The 14687-nt window shown below is 42.5% G+C and overlaps 1 protein-coding gene across 3 annotated transcripts in view; it reads right to left on the bottom strand.

The window, feature by feature from the left end:
• LOC120309767 (zinc finger protein 268-like) overlaps positions 1 to 14687 on the bottom strand; it is a 31045-nt gene that overhangs the window by 10175 nt on the left and 6183 nt on the right. For 2 of the 3 annotated variants that reach the window (XM_039347311.1, XM_039347309.1), the window contains exons 1-2: positions 7319 to 7373; positions 1574 to 1741 (exon numbers count right to left, since the gene is read on the bottom strand). In XM_039347311.1, the coding sequence (XP_039203245.1) occupies positions 1574 to 1658 (85 nt within the window). In that variant the 5' untranslated portion in view covers positions 1659 to 1741; positions 7319 to 7373. Of the gene's footprint in view, positions 1 to 1573; positions 1745 to 7318; positions 7374 to 14687 lie in introns of those variants that run through there. The other variant, XM_039347310.1, reaches the window with a different exon arrangement.

The following is a 14687-nucleotide window of genomic DNA, read 5'->3' as shown; positions in this document are numbered from 1 at the left end:
CAACACTAACGGGGAAAAAAATTCTTATGTACAAAAAGGAAAAAAAGAAAAAAACCCAAATGTCAAATAAATTTAATATTAAACATAAAAAATCCACCCCAGATGGATTCTGAAAATTTAAAAAAAAGCTGATAGGTTCTCCTCCCCTTACATTAACAGATCTACAAAATAGTTATAAAATTTCTCATCCTTATTTAATAAAAATATTATATGAAATAAATATTCTAATGAGAAATTCTATGTCTAATAATCAAATCTACCCAATGTCCAATTATAATACCACTTGTTTAACAACAAAAATTTTGGTTGCACTTGTGGTCATAAGTTGATATGAGTACCACTGAAATACAGGATGTCCTTTTTCAGGTAAAGAAGATCACTAAAAGGGGAAAAAAGGGAAGGACAACTTTCTCTCCAATGACATTGCTTGATAATCATCATCACAATATTGCTCTTTTTCCTTTGACCAATAACACCTAGCAAATGAAAAATGAAATTGGTGGAAAGAACTGTGTTCAAAGTAGACACTGTTTATATACAAATAGTAACAACTGTTGCAGTTCTCCAAAAATTTAGATCCCTACAAAAGTTCATGTTATATAGTAACTGTATTATTCATATATTTAATATATGATTATGACATTACTCATATACAAGAAAATGACAGACATTTCTCTAGATGCCACTTGTCTTTTGAGACCCATTCAAAATTTCAACAAAGCTGCATGAAGACTAGCAGAATATAGTCCAGAGTCAGGGCAACCACGGAGGATATCCAAAAAAATCAATTGTACTGCAACCTTGCAGGCAAAACTCTGCCTTTTTTGTTTACATGTAAAAAATAAAAAGATGAGGTTTCAGTCACATAATTCTGACTGCTATCTTGACTTTTTGGCATGTCCCAAGGATAAGCCCAAGCTCCTAACAAGGCTGTCTACTTATGTACAGGGATGAAATGACATTCCTAAGCCAATTTTATGGATCCTTTCAGAAGAATGTTTAATCCCAGTAACCAGCTCAGCTTTTTTGGTGGCAGGACCCAAATTAGCCCTAGACACTCTCTTAGTATAGTTAAGGATTGGATTCAAAACATATGTTATTTTCGCAGGCTTTTTCATGCAATACACTTAGATTGTATTTAATATTAGTTAATTTGCATGTTTCTATTATATTTTATAATCCATTCAGTCATTTCCTAAATAAATATGAATGCTCTAGTATTAGGCTGGGCACTGTAATATATTCTGAGATAACAGAATGCAATATATCTGTGTGTGTATAGCATTTTAATATAAATATATATCAAAGTTTCTGAACCAATCTGAGTCTTAAAAGAATGCAGCATTTATGTTAATGTTATATCCTGTGCTTTTGTTCAGGAACTCAAGGTAGCGTACAAAGTGTTCCCTCCTCTCACTTTTTCTCATCACAACCCTATGAGATAGGCTGGGTCAAGGGCAGATAAAAATTTGGCTTCTTCTCAGTCCTAGTCCAACCCTTTTACACGGTTCCTTTAACTTGGAATACTAATCAAGTTACCTTTTAAGAGTGTTTGGTAGATTAATCTTCTCACCTGTTGCTGCCGAATTCTCTCTAGCCAAGGAAGGATTAATGTCAGCCATAGTTTCTTCACCAAATGCTGATTCAAGAGAAGCCATTTCCTTCTCAAAGCCAAGTACAGGCCAACCAGTCTTAGGTGCACAGTGGATGCTCACTTCATAAGTTAAGGAAGTTCAGATGCCTGCTTGAGAGATTTCAGGAGTTTACAGGAGGATATTTAACTAGAGGCACATTGATAGAATTGAACAAAATCCTATTATCTGACCATAATTAAATCTTCCATAAGGTCAGCAAAGCCAGATTGCCTTTCAGAACTTGATTATTATCATTTGCTTGGAAGGATAGAATTGAAGATCTTTGCTAGTGATTCTACAGCATGGGTGTCAACTCAATCGCGTTATGTCAGTGGTTCTCAACCTTTCTAATGCCGTGACCCCATAATACAGCTCCCCATGTTGTGGTGACCCCAGGGGCGTGGCCACCGAGTGGGTGTGGCCACTGAGTGGGCGTGACCACTGAGTGGGCGTGGCCGCCAAGTGGCCGCCGCGGGTCCCATCGCCGCAGCAGATACACAGCTGTCCTTCCTCTTCCTTGACGCAATCTTTCGCCCACCCCAGTGACTCCCTCCCCTTTCTGGGGTCCAGGCATACCTTCCGGAGCCCCAGTGTTTACCGACTACAGGAAGCGCAGGGTGCCCACGTAATCCTGCTCGGTTGAGGACACAGAGGCGAAGACGCAGCTGGCGGTCCGTATCCTTTGCCGGTTCCAAAGGGAGAGCACTGGTGCCGGGGGCCACTGCCCCCGCCGCCGCTGCCACCGACGGCTCAGATACCGACTGCACTTCCATGGCTCCTGCCTGCCTCAGCTTCCAGATCATCCCGACCCCACTTTCCTCACTCCGTAGCCGGCTTTAGGCGCCCTCCATCCCTGAGGCGCATGCCAAATGCACCACAAGGATCGAGTCTCTCGAGCTCGACCTACCAGCAGGAGCGCCGCGCTGGGACATGGCGAGGAGGCGGCGGCGGCGGCTAGGAGCAGAGCACAAACAGCGCTGAATGGAGAGAAGTGTTTCTCTCCATTCAGCGCTGTTTGCGCTCTGCTCCTCATAGCCGCTGCCGCCTCACCATGTCCCAGCGCGGCGCTCCTGCTGCTCTCGCTCCTCATATGCCGTTTCTCTCCATTCACCGTGCCTCCCAGCGCGGCGCTCCTGCTGGTACGCTCAGCTCGAGAGACTCGATCCTTGAGGCGCGTTTGGATCGAGCGCTCTCGGGGATGAAGGGCGCCTAAAGCCGAGCGGGGAGTGGAGCGTGCGCAGCAGGAGTGCCACGCTGGGACATGGCGAGGAGGCGGCGGCGGCTACGAGGAGCAGAGCGCAAACAGCGCTGAATGGAGAGAAACACTTCTCTCCATTCAGCACTGTTTGCGCTCTGCTCCTCGTGGCCACCGCCGCCACCTCCTCGCCATGTCCCAGCGCGGCGCTCCTGCTGGCCCACGCTCCACTCCCCACTCGGCTTTAGGCGCCCTTCATCCCCGAGGCGCACGCCAAACGCACCACAAGGATCGAGTCTCTCTTTGTTCCGGCCTCTCCCCTCGTCGCCTGCTGCGCTCTCCAGACTACTGTTTTGGGCTCATCTCGCCACCACCCCCTTCCTCACTTCTGAGTGCCACCTCCGCCTCTCCATTCAGCACTGTTTGCGCTCTGCTCCTCGTGGCCACCGCCACCACCTCCTCGCCATGTCCCAGCGCGGCGCTCCTGCTGGCCCACGCTCCACTCCCCACTCGGCTTTAAGCGTCCTTCATCCCCGAGAGAGACTCGATCCTTGTGGTGCGTTTGGCGTGCGCCTCGGGGATGGAGGGCGCCTAAAGCCGAGCAGGGAGTGGAGCGTGCACCAGCAGGAGCGCTGCGCTGGGACATGGCAAGGAGGCGGCATCGGTGGCTACGAGGAGCAGAGTGCAAACAGCCCTGAATGGACAGAAGCGAGTGGTGAGTGGAGCGCGCGAAGGGACTTGACCAGGGCAGCGGGCAGAGGGGAGGGTCGGCTCCAGAGGCGGAGGTGGCACTCAGAAGTGAGGAAGGGGGTGGTGGCGAGATGAGCCCAAAACAGTAGTCTGGAGAGCGCAGCAGGCGACGAGGGGAGAGGCCGGAACAAAGAGAGAAGCGGCTGGGCAGCAGGAAAAATGACGGGATTTCTACGATATGATCCAAAAAAAAAAAAAAAAAACCTTGCCTTGGCACAATGGGAAATAGTGAGAAATTGATGCAGAAAAGTAATTTGGGGCTCATGTTGCTTTGCGATCCTTGACGCTTAGAGAGATAAGTATGCAAGGATTTTTGATTCATTTATTTAACTTTAACAAAACGAACTACAAACTTAAACTCCACTGAAATAATTAGAGAGTACCCGTATACGCTGGAAAATACGGTACATATATTCCTCTGCCAAGCAGAGGAAGCTCAGCGGCAGGCCAGAGAGGAAACTTACTGTTTTTAGTTGTTTTCTCTCTTGCTTTCTGCTGCTTGCTCTCTCTCTCGCTTGTCCTCTGTATTGCTTTCCTCCACATGCTCCGAAACCGAAACTTCCTAACTTTAAATAGAAAAAAGCTGCCCATGCGCAAGGAGGAGGGAGGCAGGAACAGCACTTTCTATATAGCCAAATAAGGAAGTAGAACAGTTAAAAAAGGGAAAAAAATGGCGGACAGCGGGGTTTGGCGACCCCCGTGAAATGGTCGATCGACCCCAGATGGGGTCACGACCCATAGGTTGAGAACCGCTGCGTTATGTGAAGTATCATGATGCATCATGACTTTTTTGCCTTTGCAGAGCTGGGGTGGGCATGATCTGCATGTGATGCATCCAGCCCATGGGCCACCAGTTTGACACCCCAGTTCTACAGCAACCAGACATCTACAGCAGTGTAGAAAAACTCCACTAATCTGTTCTAAATACAGTATTTATAACAAGAAAGAGAGACAGTTCTTGGTGGCAAAGGTCACCAAGATGTCATCTTGCTTGATCAAGGAATTAGGGGGTCCCTATCTCCTATAATGGTATTAAATATCTGCTTCTATTTTATTTACCTATAGCAGATACATCTCTTCTACAGCTATGCTGTTAGAACACATGGTTTGCTTAGCCACAGTTTACAAAATTGTTCACAGTTGTTTAATTGTAGGCAATTTGCTAAATCACAAACAAACAAAGCAGGCCATGGATTAGCATATTGAACAAGCCTTCTATATTGATTGCAGTTAAAATTGTTGGCTGACCCCGATCTTCCTCCATAAATTTTAAATGGAAAAACTATGTAATGAGTCACCTTTGTTTACTGACACTTTATACAGCAGCAAATTCTTATATCTGGCTATTTGGAAATAAATTTTAAATAAGTATAAAAAGAGAGCCAGTTTAGTGTAATGCTTAGGTCATTGGGGAAGAAATGGGGAGACAATATAAGTTTGAGTCCAATCTTCAGCAGAAAGTCAAGTGGCTGACTTTGAACCAGTCATTTTCTATCAACCGTAGGAAGGAGGCAATGGCAAACCACTTCTGAAAACCTTTGCCAAGAAAAACTGCAGGGACTCATCCAGACAGTCTCTAAGAATCAAACAAGATTAAACAGGAGAAAAAATTATAGAGCTTGGTATGAGGTATTATGGGGATATAGAGTTTGAAGCCTTCCAAATATTGCTAAACTACAATTCCCAGGATTTCTCTCTGCTGGGCATGATACCTGGGACAATTTATATCCCGCCTTTCATTCAAGAGCTCAGGGATGTCCCCCCTCCATTTTTCCTTACAATAATCCTGCATGATAAGTTGGGATGAGAGAGATGACCCAGATTCGCCCTGTGAATTTCCTTAGTTGAGGATGTATTTGAATCTGGATCTTGCAGTGCCACTCACCACCATCTTAGCCACTACATAGGCTTTGCTGTGAGTTGCAGCTGGGCTATAGATTACAGACTGCATTCTAAAGTTTTCACTTTGTTAGAGAAATCATATCAGTATTTTATTTTTCTCATTAGAATGAAAATGAACTTGAAAACAAAAGTAGCCAAGGAAAAACAAAGTCCAGTTGTCTCTTGAAAAAGCACTTTTGGGATAAATTGGAGTATGAACACTGTTGTTGGAGAAAACTCCTCAGAATACTATGGACAGCCAAGAAAACCAACAAATGGATCGAACAAATCAATCCAAAGTTCTTACTTGAGGCATGACTAACCAGTGTCAGATCATCATACTTTCGATATATTATGTTTAGAGTTAGTTTTCTGGGGAAGGCTCTAATAATGGGAAAAGTGGAAGGAGAGAAAGAGGATGATCAACAGCAAAGTGGATGGACTAAGTTACAGCACCAATGGATGCCCCATTGGAAGACCTGAAGAACCAGGTCATGGATAGATCATAAAGTAAATCCATATATGTCACTAAGAGTCAACATTGACTTGATACAATTCCTTTTCTGTAGAGTGAATCAAAGTGGGTGAACTGTGCAAAACAGAACAGAAGAATAATATATCTTTTAATGTTCATTTTGCTGCCTTGCTGATACCATAATACAAAGCATTCTAAAATATGAAATGTTTGAATTTAAATATTCAAAATAAATATTAAATGTTTAAATGCTTAAATATTTAATATTATCTATATATCCTTTTCCACAAATAGGGAATTCTGGGAGTTAAAGTCCAGAAGTCATAAAAGCGGCAAGTTTTGAAGACTCCCCAAACTATGATAGAAATCAATAACAAGATTACCCCAGATACACACCAGAACCCATGACAAGCTTAACCTAAACACACACACAAAAAACCCTATCAGAAAGCTATCTCCTCCCCTTGGTGATTGGATTAAAACTTTCTGACAGGAAAAAGAGCAGACTAGGAAATTAAGAAAAATAAACTTCTTAGAAATCTCATCAAGACTTCAATAGGAAGAGTATAAAGTATACCATGTACTTAGGTGGCGTTTGCTAGCTAGCTCAGAATCCAATGCTGAATCACTATTCTGTTTGATTTCTGAATTAAAATCCACTTTCTGGCAGCTTGCTTTCCTTGGCGTCTATTTTTGTGCGCGCTGAAGGCTTGTCCCCAGCTGGAGAAACGAACCGGAGAGAATTTCTTCCCACAATTTTTAACTACTTGCCATTACTATCATATCAATCTCTAAAAAGTAACGGATGTTCGTTTATAGTTTACATGGGTTACTACTGTTTTCGAAATCTTGTGTGTTGTTTTACATTTTAACTTTTGCTTTCTTAAGAATGTTTCTCAGCAACCTTGGTGCGACTCGAAAGTTGCTATAAAAATATTTAAGAATAACAACAATGAAAAAAAATCCACCTTTATACCATTCAAGTTCGAGAAGACGCCCGCCAACTATTTCGAAGTGATTTGTTTCACTTTTGGTCTCCGGTTCATTTTAAAACCCGGGAACGTCGGCAGTAATTGGATCCGAAGCAGAAAAGATGCTTCGGTGGTAACAAGAGCCCCCCCCCGTGCCTTTTATTGGGCCCCTGCCTCTTCCTGGGCTTGCCTGCAACCGGAGCCAGCCCAGGACTGGCAACGGCGAGGTTCTCAAAGGAGATTTCGAGTAAGCCCACACTCCAATATAAGATCCAGATCTTGCGCGCCGGATCCGAGTAGGAGTTGCTTTACCTTATCCTGCAGAAATTCTGTACTGCTCTTCCCATCACAAAATCCAAAATGCAAGCTAAGAAACATCAGGATCCATCCAAGAAACATTTCACTAGCTTACCTAATTCTCCCGGGATCTTGGCTCCCGAGTTCTTCTCGGGCCACGTGAAATGCCCTAATTTCACCTAGAAACCAGAGCAGGCGGTAAGACCACCCCTTCCGTCTTACTCCACTTTTTGCTAACCGATTGTTTTCGGATAATTATATGTGATTGGATGCTTTTAGGGAAAATGCCCCAGTGCTTTTCGGTTATTTCCTTTGCACCAAGTGTAACAATGGTTGGTCAGTTGGATATTCACCGTCCAGCCAGCTTCTTTCTGGCTAAGAAAAATGCTTGTATAGATGGTCTGAGGCTTTTCTCAATAACTGGCTGTTAATTATTGCTATGGAAGTTTAACTCATCAGGGATACAAAGGACTTAGATAATACACGTTTTGTTACCTATAAAAATGATACTTCCTCCCCCCCCCCCCCAGGTACTGGATAAATGAACTCCCAGAACTTTCTGGGATTTATTGGTATTTATAGAAATTTCTATCCCACTGTGGGAAGAATCCAGAGAAATATTTTGGGGAATATTAAAAAGGCAGAATATATTTCTCCAAAGGAATAAATGGAGAAGATCTTTAAAAAGGCAGAAACTTCTCCCTCCCCCAAGTCAGAAAACCCAGTGGAAACCAGCTTTTAGAAATGCAGATGTAACAATCCATTCAGGAATGTTGGACTCAGGAAGCTAGAAAATGAGGAAGACAAAGTCACCTAAAATCTACATACCCCACCCAAACTCTAAAAGACATGACCTTTGAGGACATAATAGGATTAACCCACCAATACCAAAAGTGCACACTCAAACTCAGGTCAAAGTACATGACACAGGAAATACAAAGCCTCAAACAGGAAACAACCTCAAGAGCCCCAGAAGGCATAAAACCCCACCACTCCCAGTAACGTGGTCAGCTTTCCTGAAGCCATGCTTCTGTCTGACTCTGCCCTTCAATAAATTATAATCTGCTTTCTAAAGCAGTCTCCATTTTGTTTATTCCCAGCTTGATGGGATGAAGATTTTTCTTTCAACACCATCTTCTTACTTATTAATGTTAACATTACTGGTGCATATATAATTATTCTGTTTTATCATTCTTTCATTTTTGTCTTCAAAGTAAAAAAAAGCACTAATTGGCAGGGTAGCATGGACTATGCTGTTTTGGAAAATACCTATCAAATTAGGTGGACTTTGACTCCTGTTACCTATATCTATCCCAGATGGCAAACAGTTACTGTATAATCAGTGGATAATGGGCACTGTCCTTTCAATGCCTCATGATGAAATAAGCAGAGAACAGTATTTGCTTGTTTAAAATAGTTGGAACATAGTGTAGAAAGTCAGCGCGCACACACACACATACATGAAGAAGGAAATATTTTGGGGGGTATTAAAAAGATAATATTATATTTCCCAGGGAATAGTGGGAGAAAATCTTAAAAAGCAGAAATTTATCCCTTTCCCCCAAGCAGAAACTCAGCAGGCCAACTCTATAGAAATGCAGATTTAATAATCCTATACAGAAAGACTGGGCCACCTATTCATAAGCAAAATGCCTTCAGCCATAGCTCCAGAGAAGGTTTGAGCTGATGGGATTAGAAAAACAAAGACTCCAGGGAACATGATCTTTAGGAGGATTAACCCATCACCACTAGAATACCAAAAGAGGCCCATTGAACATTGAACCCACAGTCAAAGTTCATTGCATAGGAACAAGAGCCTCAAATACAGCGCCACAGTAACAACTCCAAACACAAAAGACCAAGAAGGTATAAAAACTCACCACTCCCAGTTCCATTTTGTAAGCCACCTCAGAAACATTCTGCTGTCACTGAAGTTTGCAACTAAATAAACAAGAACCTTCTTTCTAAAGCAGTCTTTATTTTGTTTATTTCCAGCTTGGACTGGACCCTGATGAAGATTTTTCTTTCAACAATAGTTAACAGAAGTTAACATTAATTGACTGAATTAGCAGAGTTCCTTGAGTTAGAAATTACTATCAGTGAGGGAAGGGGCACAGGAAGGGTTTAATATTTTTTTTTCTTTCATTTTATCTGATTGAATTAGTCCCCCACCTAACTTCTGCCTTACTAATACTTCCCTATTGTTTGAATGTAGAAACTTGAAGTTTGAATGTGATTATTTTATAAGGACTGGCCTAACAACAATAATATTTACTCAAATTCATGGAATGCACTGTTGTTTAAAATATATGAAGAAAAGCTCTTTTTGCAAAGCATAAATTGAAAAAGGATATAATGGGAAAAGAAGACAGTATTCCTACAGTACTGCTTTTGTGTTCATAACTTTAGATCACAGCAGCTTTAAGACTTTGTTCCACATTGTTGAGAGAACAAAATCTAAGTGGGTGGAGGTGTAGTGGGTGGAGGTGTAGTACCTGTTAGCTCCTTAGAAAATAGGTGTATATATGTATTGAGGGAAGTTAGCCCAGAGAAGGAAATTTATTATTTATTTATTTATTTATTTTATGAGACTTATATACCGCTTTAAGTGCAGCACTCTCTAAGCGGTGTACACCAGTAAGCAATGTATATATATATTTACATTGCCCCCAACAATCTGGGTCCTCATTTTACCTACCTCGGAAGGATGGAAGGCTGAGTCAACCTTATTATTATATTAAATATTAAAAGGGCAGAAAAATATATTTTTCCTCAAAAGGATTTTTTTTTAAACCAAACCTGGCCCCAAATCTATCTCTCTGCCCCAAGCAAGAGCTAGCCCCATACAAATGCAGATGTAAAACCATCAGAAAGTTGAAGCCAGAGCAATCAAGAAGACAAAGAGAAAATCTGCATGCCCCACCCAAACTCTAGGAGTCATGAGCCCCATCACCTGGGAAGCAGGATATGATAATAGGATTAAACCAAGGCCTATAAAACATTCAGAAATAGCCTCAAGGTTCATGCCACAGGAACAGGAAATTATTCCCAAAAAGGCTTAGAGGGGGTATAAAAACCTACTGCCCATGTACTCAACTCCTCTTTCCTCTCCTCTGCTCTTTCTTACAAGGACCATCTTTCTGCTTCTTCAATAAACTGTAACCTTCTTCCCAAATCAGTTGCCATGTTGCTTATTTATCCCCGGCTCGGATGAACCAGGATGAAGACTTACTTCTGACAATTTGGCACCCCAGAATGGGACTCCAAGCTAACCTCTCCAATGGACTAAGACTGGTAAGCCCCATCTTGCCGGCAGCAGACACCCTTGTGTCTGTGGATGGGTTTCCCAGGCCTTGCCCATGTGGAGCCAGGGTAATAAAGGGAGTTTTGAGAGTTTGAGCTCAAGGGCTGCTTTGGAAAGAAAGTGAAGGTGAGTACCTCTAAATTTTAAGTTTAAAGCCCAGGGGAACAAAGAAATGTGTGTATTTCTGTTTGTGTGAGTAAAAAGACTTTTTTTCCCCAATCACAGTTGGATTTTGCTCCTTCTGGTCTTTCCTAGCCACAGAAAGGATCTGTTTAATTGGCAGAACCTGGAAAGCATGGGGGTTTGGTCAGAGCACAGAACCTTTTGTTAGGGAAAAGGGAAAGGCTGTGTGAAAATGAAATGGAATGAGTGAATGAAAGAATTGGATTTGGGCAACTAGCTGGTAAGGCCCTGTAAGCAAAGCAAAGCAAAGTTAGGAAATTAAGCCTCGGGCTAGGAGTGGCCACTTACCTCTGAAAGCAAGCAGAGGTCCTCATGGACATCGGAGGTCGGCAAAACAGTGGTGTGAAGCCGACCGGTCAGAGAGTAACCCGTACCTTCTGAGGGGAAACCATAAGTGTCTGTACAGACCCCTTTTTGGTCTGAAAACGTGGCAGATCCCTCAAGGAGCCCACATACTCTGAGAGGAATCCAGAGTGCTCCGTGAGTCCCCTTTTTGGACCCACAAAACCGTGGTGGAAGGAGGAAGTCTCACAAGGAGGCCTAGTGTAGTGCCCTTTAGCGTTAGAGGAAAATCCCATTATAGAAGCATGGGAGGTTCCAATTCAAGGGCTGAGATAGGTTCTGCAGTTGAGAGCTTGCTTGAAGCCTGGGACAAGAATCAGCTACCTGTCCAGGCTCGTATGAAAAAGAGATAGGTAAAGAAACTATATGTAAAAAAAAAACACTTTGCTTAGGGCTTTGATAGGAAACCAATTTGGCTAAATAAAAGTACTTTAAGGGAAAATAAGAAATAGTGATTCTCTTTTTTCTCTCTCTCTTCTCTATGCAACCACGTGGTATATTTAAAATGTGTGCCTTCCCTAACTTGAGTTATCTGAAATTTATGGTGGGAATGACTAGAATGTGTAAAACTAAGACTTGTTTACTTTTCTGTTCTCTTGTCTTTGTGTATATATGTTTGTCAAAGTCTGTGTGTGAGAGGTAAATGTGACTGTTAATTGTTTCAAATCCAAAGAAAAAGGAATTTTAAATTGTGCTAGAAATTCTGCTTAAAATAAGCCACAAAAAGGAAATACCTCACTCTGTTTGTCTGGCCAACAAACAGTGAAGAAAAAAAATGTGTTTGTTTGTTTTCCTTTTTCTCTCTGTGTACTCTTATGAACAGCCTAAAGATAGCAGGAAGGAATGTTTTAAGTTCATCTGCTAGAAAGATTTCACTCTTGCATTTAATAATATATAATAAAGTTGGAAGGGACCTTGGAGGCCATCTAGTCCAACCCCCTGCTCAGGCAGGAAACCCTATACGAACTTTATCAAATGCCTTACTGAAGTCCAAGAAAATTATATCCACAGCATTCCTCTAGTCCACTAATTTTGTAACTGGTCAAAGAATGCAGTAAGATGTGTCTAGCATGATCTATTTTTATAAACCCATGTTGGCTTTTAGTAATGACTTTGTTTGCCTCTAGGTGTTCGCGGATTCTTGTTTATCTTTTCCAGAATCTTCCCAGGTATTGAGGTCAGGCTGATAGGTCTGTTGTTTCCTAGATTTATTTTTATTTTTGAAGAGGGGAACTACATCAGCTCTTTTCCAGTCCTCTAGTAGTTCCCTAGTGCTCCAGGGTCTTTGAAAAATATAGTTCAGTGGTTCTGAGATCACATCTGCCAGTTCCTTGAGAATTTTGGGGTGTAATCCATCTGGTCTTGGTGATTTGAACTCTTTTAGGCTGGATAAGTGCTCACTTACCATTTTCTTGCCTAACTTAATTTGTGCTTCTAATCTATTTTTTATGGTATTATTTTTGATAAGTTGGACTGTTTGCTTTTTTATTATTTTTGATTGTGGTCACAAGCCTTAGTTTATTTTGAGCCTTAGCTTTCTTCACCTCATCTTTGCAGGCTCAGACTGTTTGCTAATATTCTGCTGTAGTTATGTGCCCCTCTTTCCACTTTTTATACTGATCCAAATGCATTCAAGACAGTTTCCATCATTGTTGTGCCCTAATTTGTTGGAGTTATTGGATTATCTGGCCTGCTAGGCTGAGTCATCAGCTGCAGTAGGCCAAGGTATAAGGAAGTCGGAAGTAAAAAAGGTTGGGAGAATACCAAGAAGTGCCGTGCGGTGCAAAGGAAGGTGTTTGGTGCTTTGTTGGTGCCGGGTGTAACAGCTGTATAGGGGCATGAGCAAAACAAAGCTGTAGCACGTGTAATATGCTAATATGCTGTGTTATAACAAATGTGGTTGGTGTAAGGTGGTCACCAGGTGCATATAAACCCGCCTTCTGGTAATACAATAAAAGGGATGCTTCGGCTTTGTTCGAGGCTCCCATCCCGAGGAAACCACGTGTTTGTGTCTATTCTTCTACACTCATGGGAGACCCGCTGGGCGCGTGAAAACCCACAACTGGTGACCCCGACGTGATTCATGTTTCTGAGCGCGTCTCTTGGTACCCTCTTACTCACTCGGCGGAAGAGCCTACTGCAACTCAGGGCCGGTCGTCAGGACTAGACGAAGCACCCTCCCAAAACATTACCGTGAGTATGGGGACAGGATTCTCTAAGCCTCAGGTTGTGCACCTCTCAGAACTTAGGGAATTGACCAAGTCATCAATAATTGTTTTGAAAAACGATGGGAAAAATTTGCCCCTTCCCACTAAAGGGGATTTGATCCTCCTCTTAAAATATGTATATCAAAATTGCCTTGTATATCCCGAAGGAGGATCCCTAAAAGTGTCGGTGTGGGTTAAATTGGGAAAGTATTTTCATGAATTTCCTCGAGCCCCTCCAAAAATTTTGTCTACATGGCAAATTGTAATTGAATGTCTCCAAATCCATGAAGATGCCATGAAAACAGAGAAGGGGAGGGTAGACCCCCCACCTGCCTATAACTCTGAAAAGCCTGTAGACCCCCTGCCTGCTTATGACTCTGAAAAGCCCGATGATTTAAAAAAGGGACAGAGTGCAGAAGAAAAATCCTCCTTGGCAGTTTATCAAGCCGATGTGCCTTTTGAACCGTTCGCGCCAATGGAGGAGGGAGAAAAAGAACAAAGGAGCACTAACGTGCTGCCTTCCCCTGCCAGCGCCATCTCCAGGGCACTTGCCGAAGCTCATGAAAAAGGGGAACGGCAACCTGAAGAATATCAATTTTGCGCGCCTGTTTTTATTGATCCAATCACAGGCAATCGCAGATATGAAACAATTCCCATGAAAACTATTAGAGAAATAAAACAAGCAACATCAAGTTATGGGATTTCTAGCCATTATACCTTGGGTCTGATAGGTCACATGGCTTCTACTTTTTATTTGTTGCCTGAAGATTGGAAAGGGCTATTCCATATGATTTTAACATCTTCACAATATGTGGTTTGGGAATCGGAATGGAAAAAGGAATGTCAAAAGATCGTTTTAGCTTGGCAGGGCCATAATCCGCCAACAGTAGAGCAGTTAACAGGGAATGGAAATTTTAGTTACCTGGGCACTCAACAAGCCATGAATCCTTTGTTTTATTCTCATGCAGCCCTCGCAGCAAAAGCTGCCCTAACTCGGGTTGATGATCCGCAGAGGGGAACAAAAGGCTCTTTTGTAAAGATTTTTCAAGGGTCTAATCAGCCCTATGGGGAATTTGTGGATCAGTTACAAAAGGCCATATCTAGGGAAATCACAAATGAAATAGCCCAAGAGGAATTGTTGAAAAAACTTGCCTTTGAAAATGCCAATGAGGACTGTAGACGGGTCCTGCAGCCCTTAATGAGCAAACCTGATGCAGGATTGGCAGACTATATTCAAGCCTGTAGAATTGTGGGGACCAATGCATTTAACATGGAAACTTTGGCTATGGCCTTACAAAAAGCAGGAAGTAATAATGGGCAACCTGCGGGTAAAGCTGGTAACTGTTTTAATTGCGGGAAGCCTGGTCATTTTAAAAATCAGTGCCGGGCCCCAGGGGGGGGCGCTAATAAAAGCAGGGGAGTAGGAGCCAGACCAAAAACCGTTTGCC

The sequence above is a fragment of the Crotalus tigris genome, unplaced genomic scaffold (genome assembly GCF_016545835.1).
Source record: "Crotalus tigris isolate CLP2741 ecotype Arizona unplaced genomic scaffold, ASM1654583v1 scf7180000018058.1502924, whole genome shotgun sequence".
NCBI classification, from domain to species: Eukaryota; Metazoa; Chordata; class Lepidosauria; order Squamata; family Viperidae; genus Crotalus; species Crotalus tigris.
The sequence above is the reverse complement of the archived record's forward strand: the minus strand, read 5'-3'. Positions and strand labels throughout refer to the sequence as shown.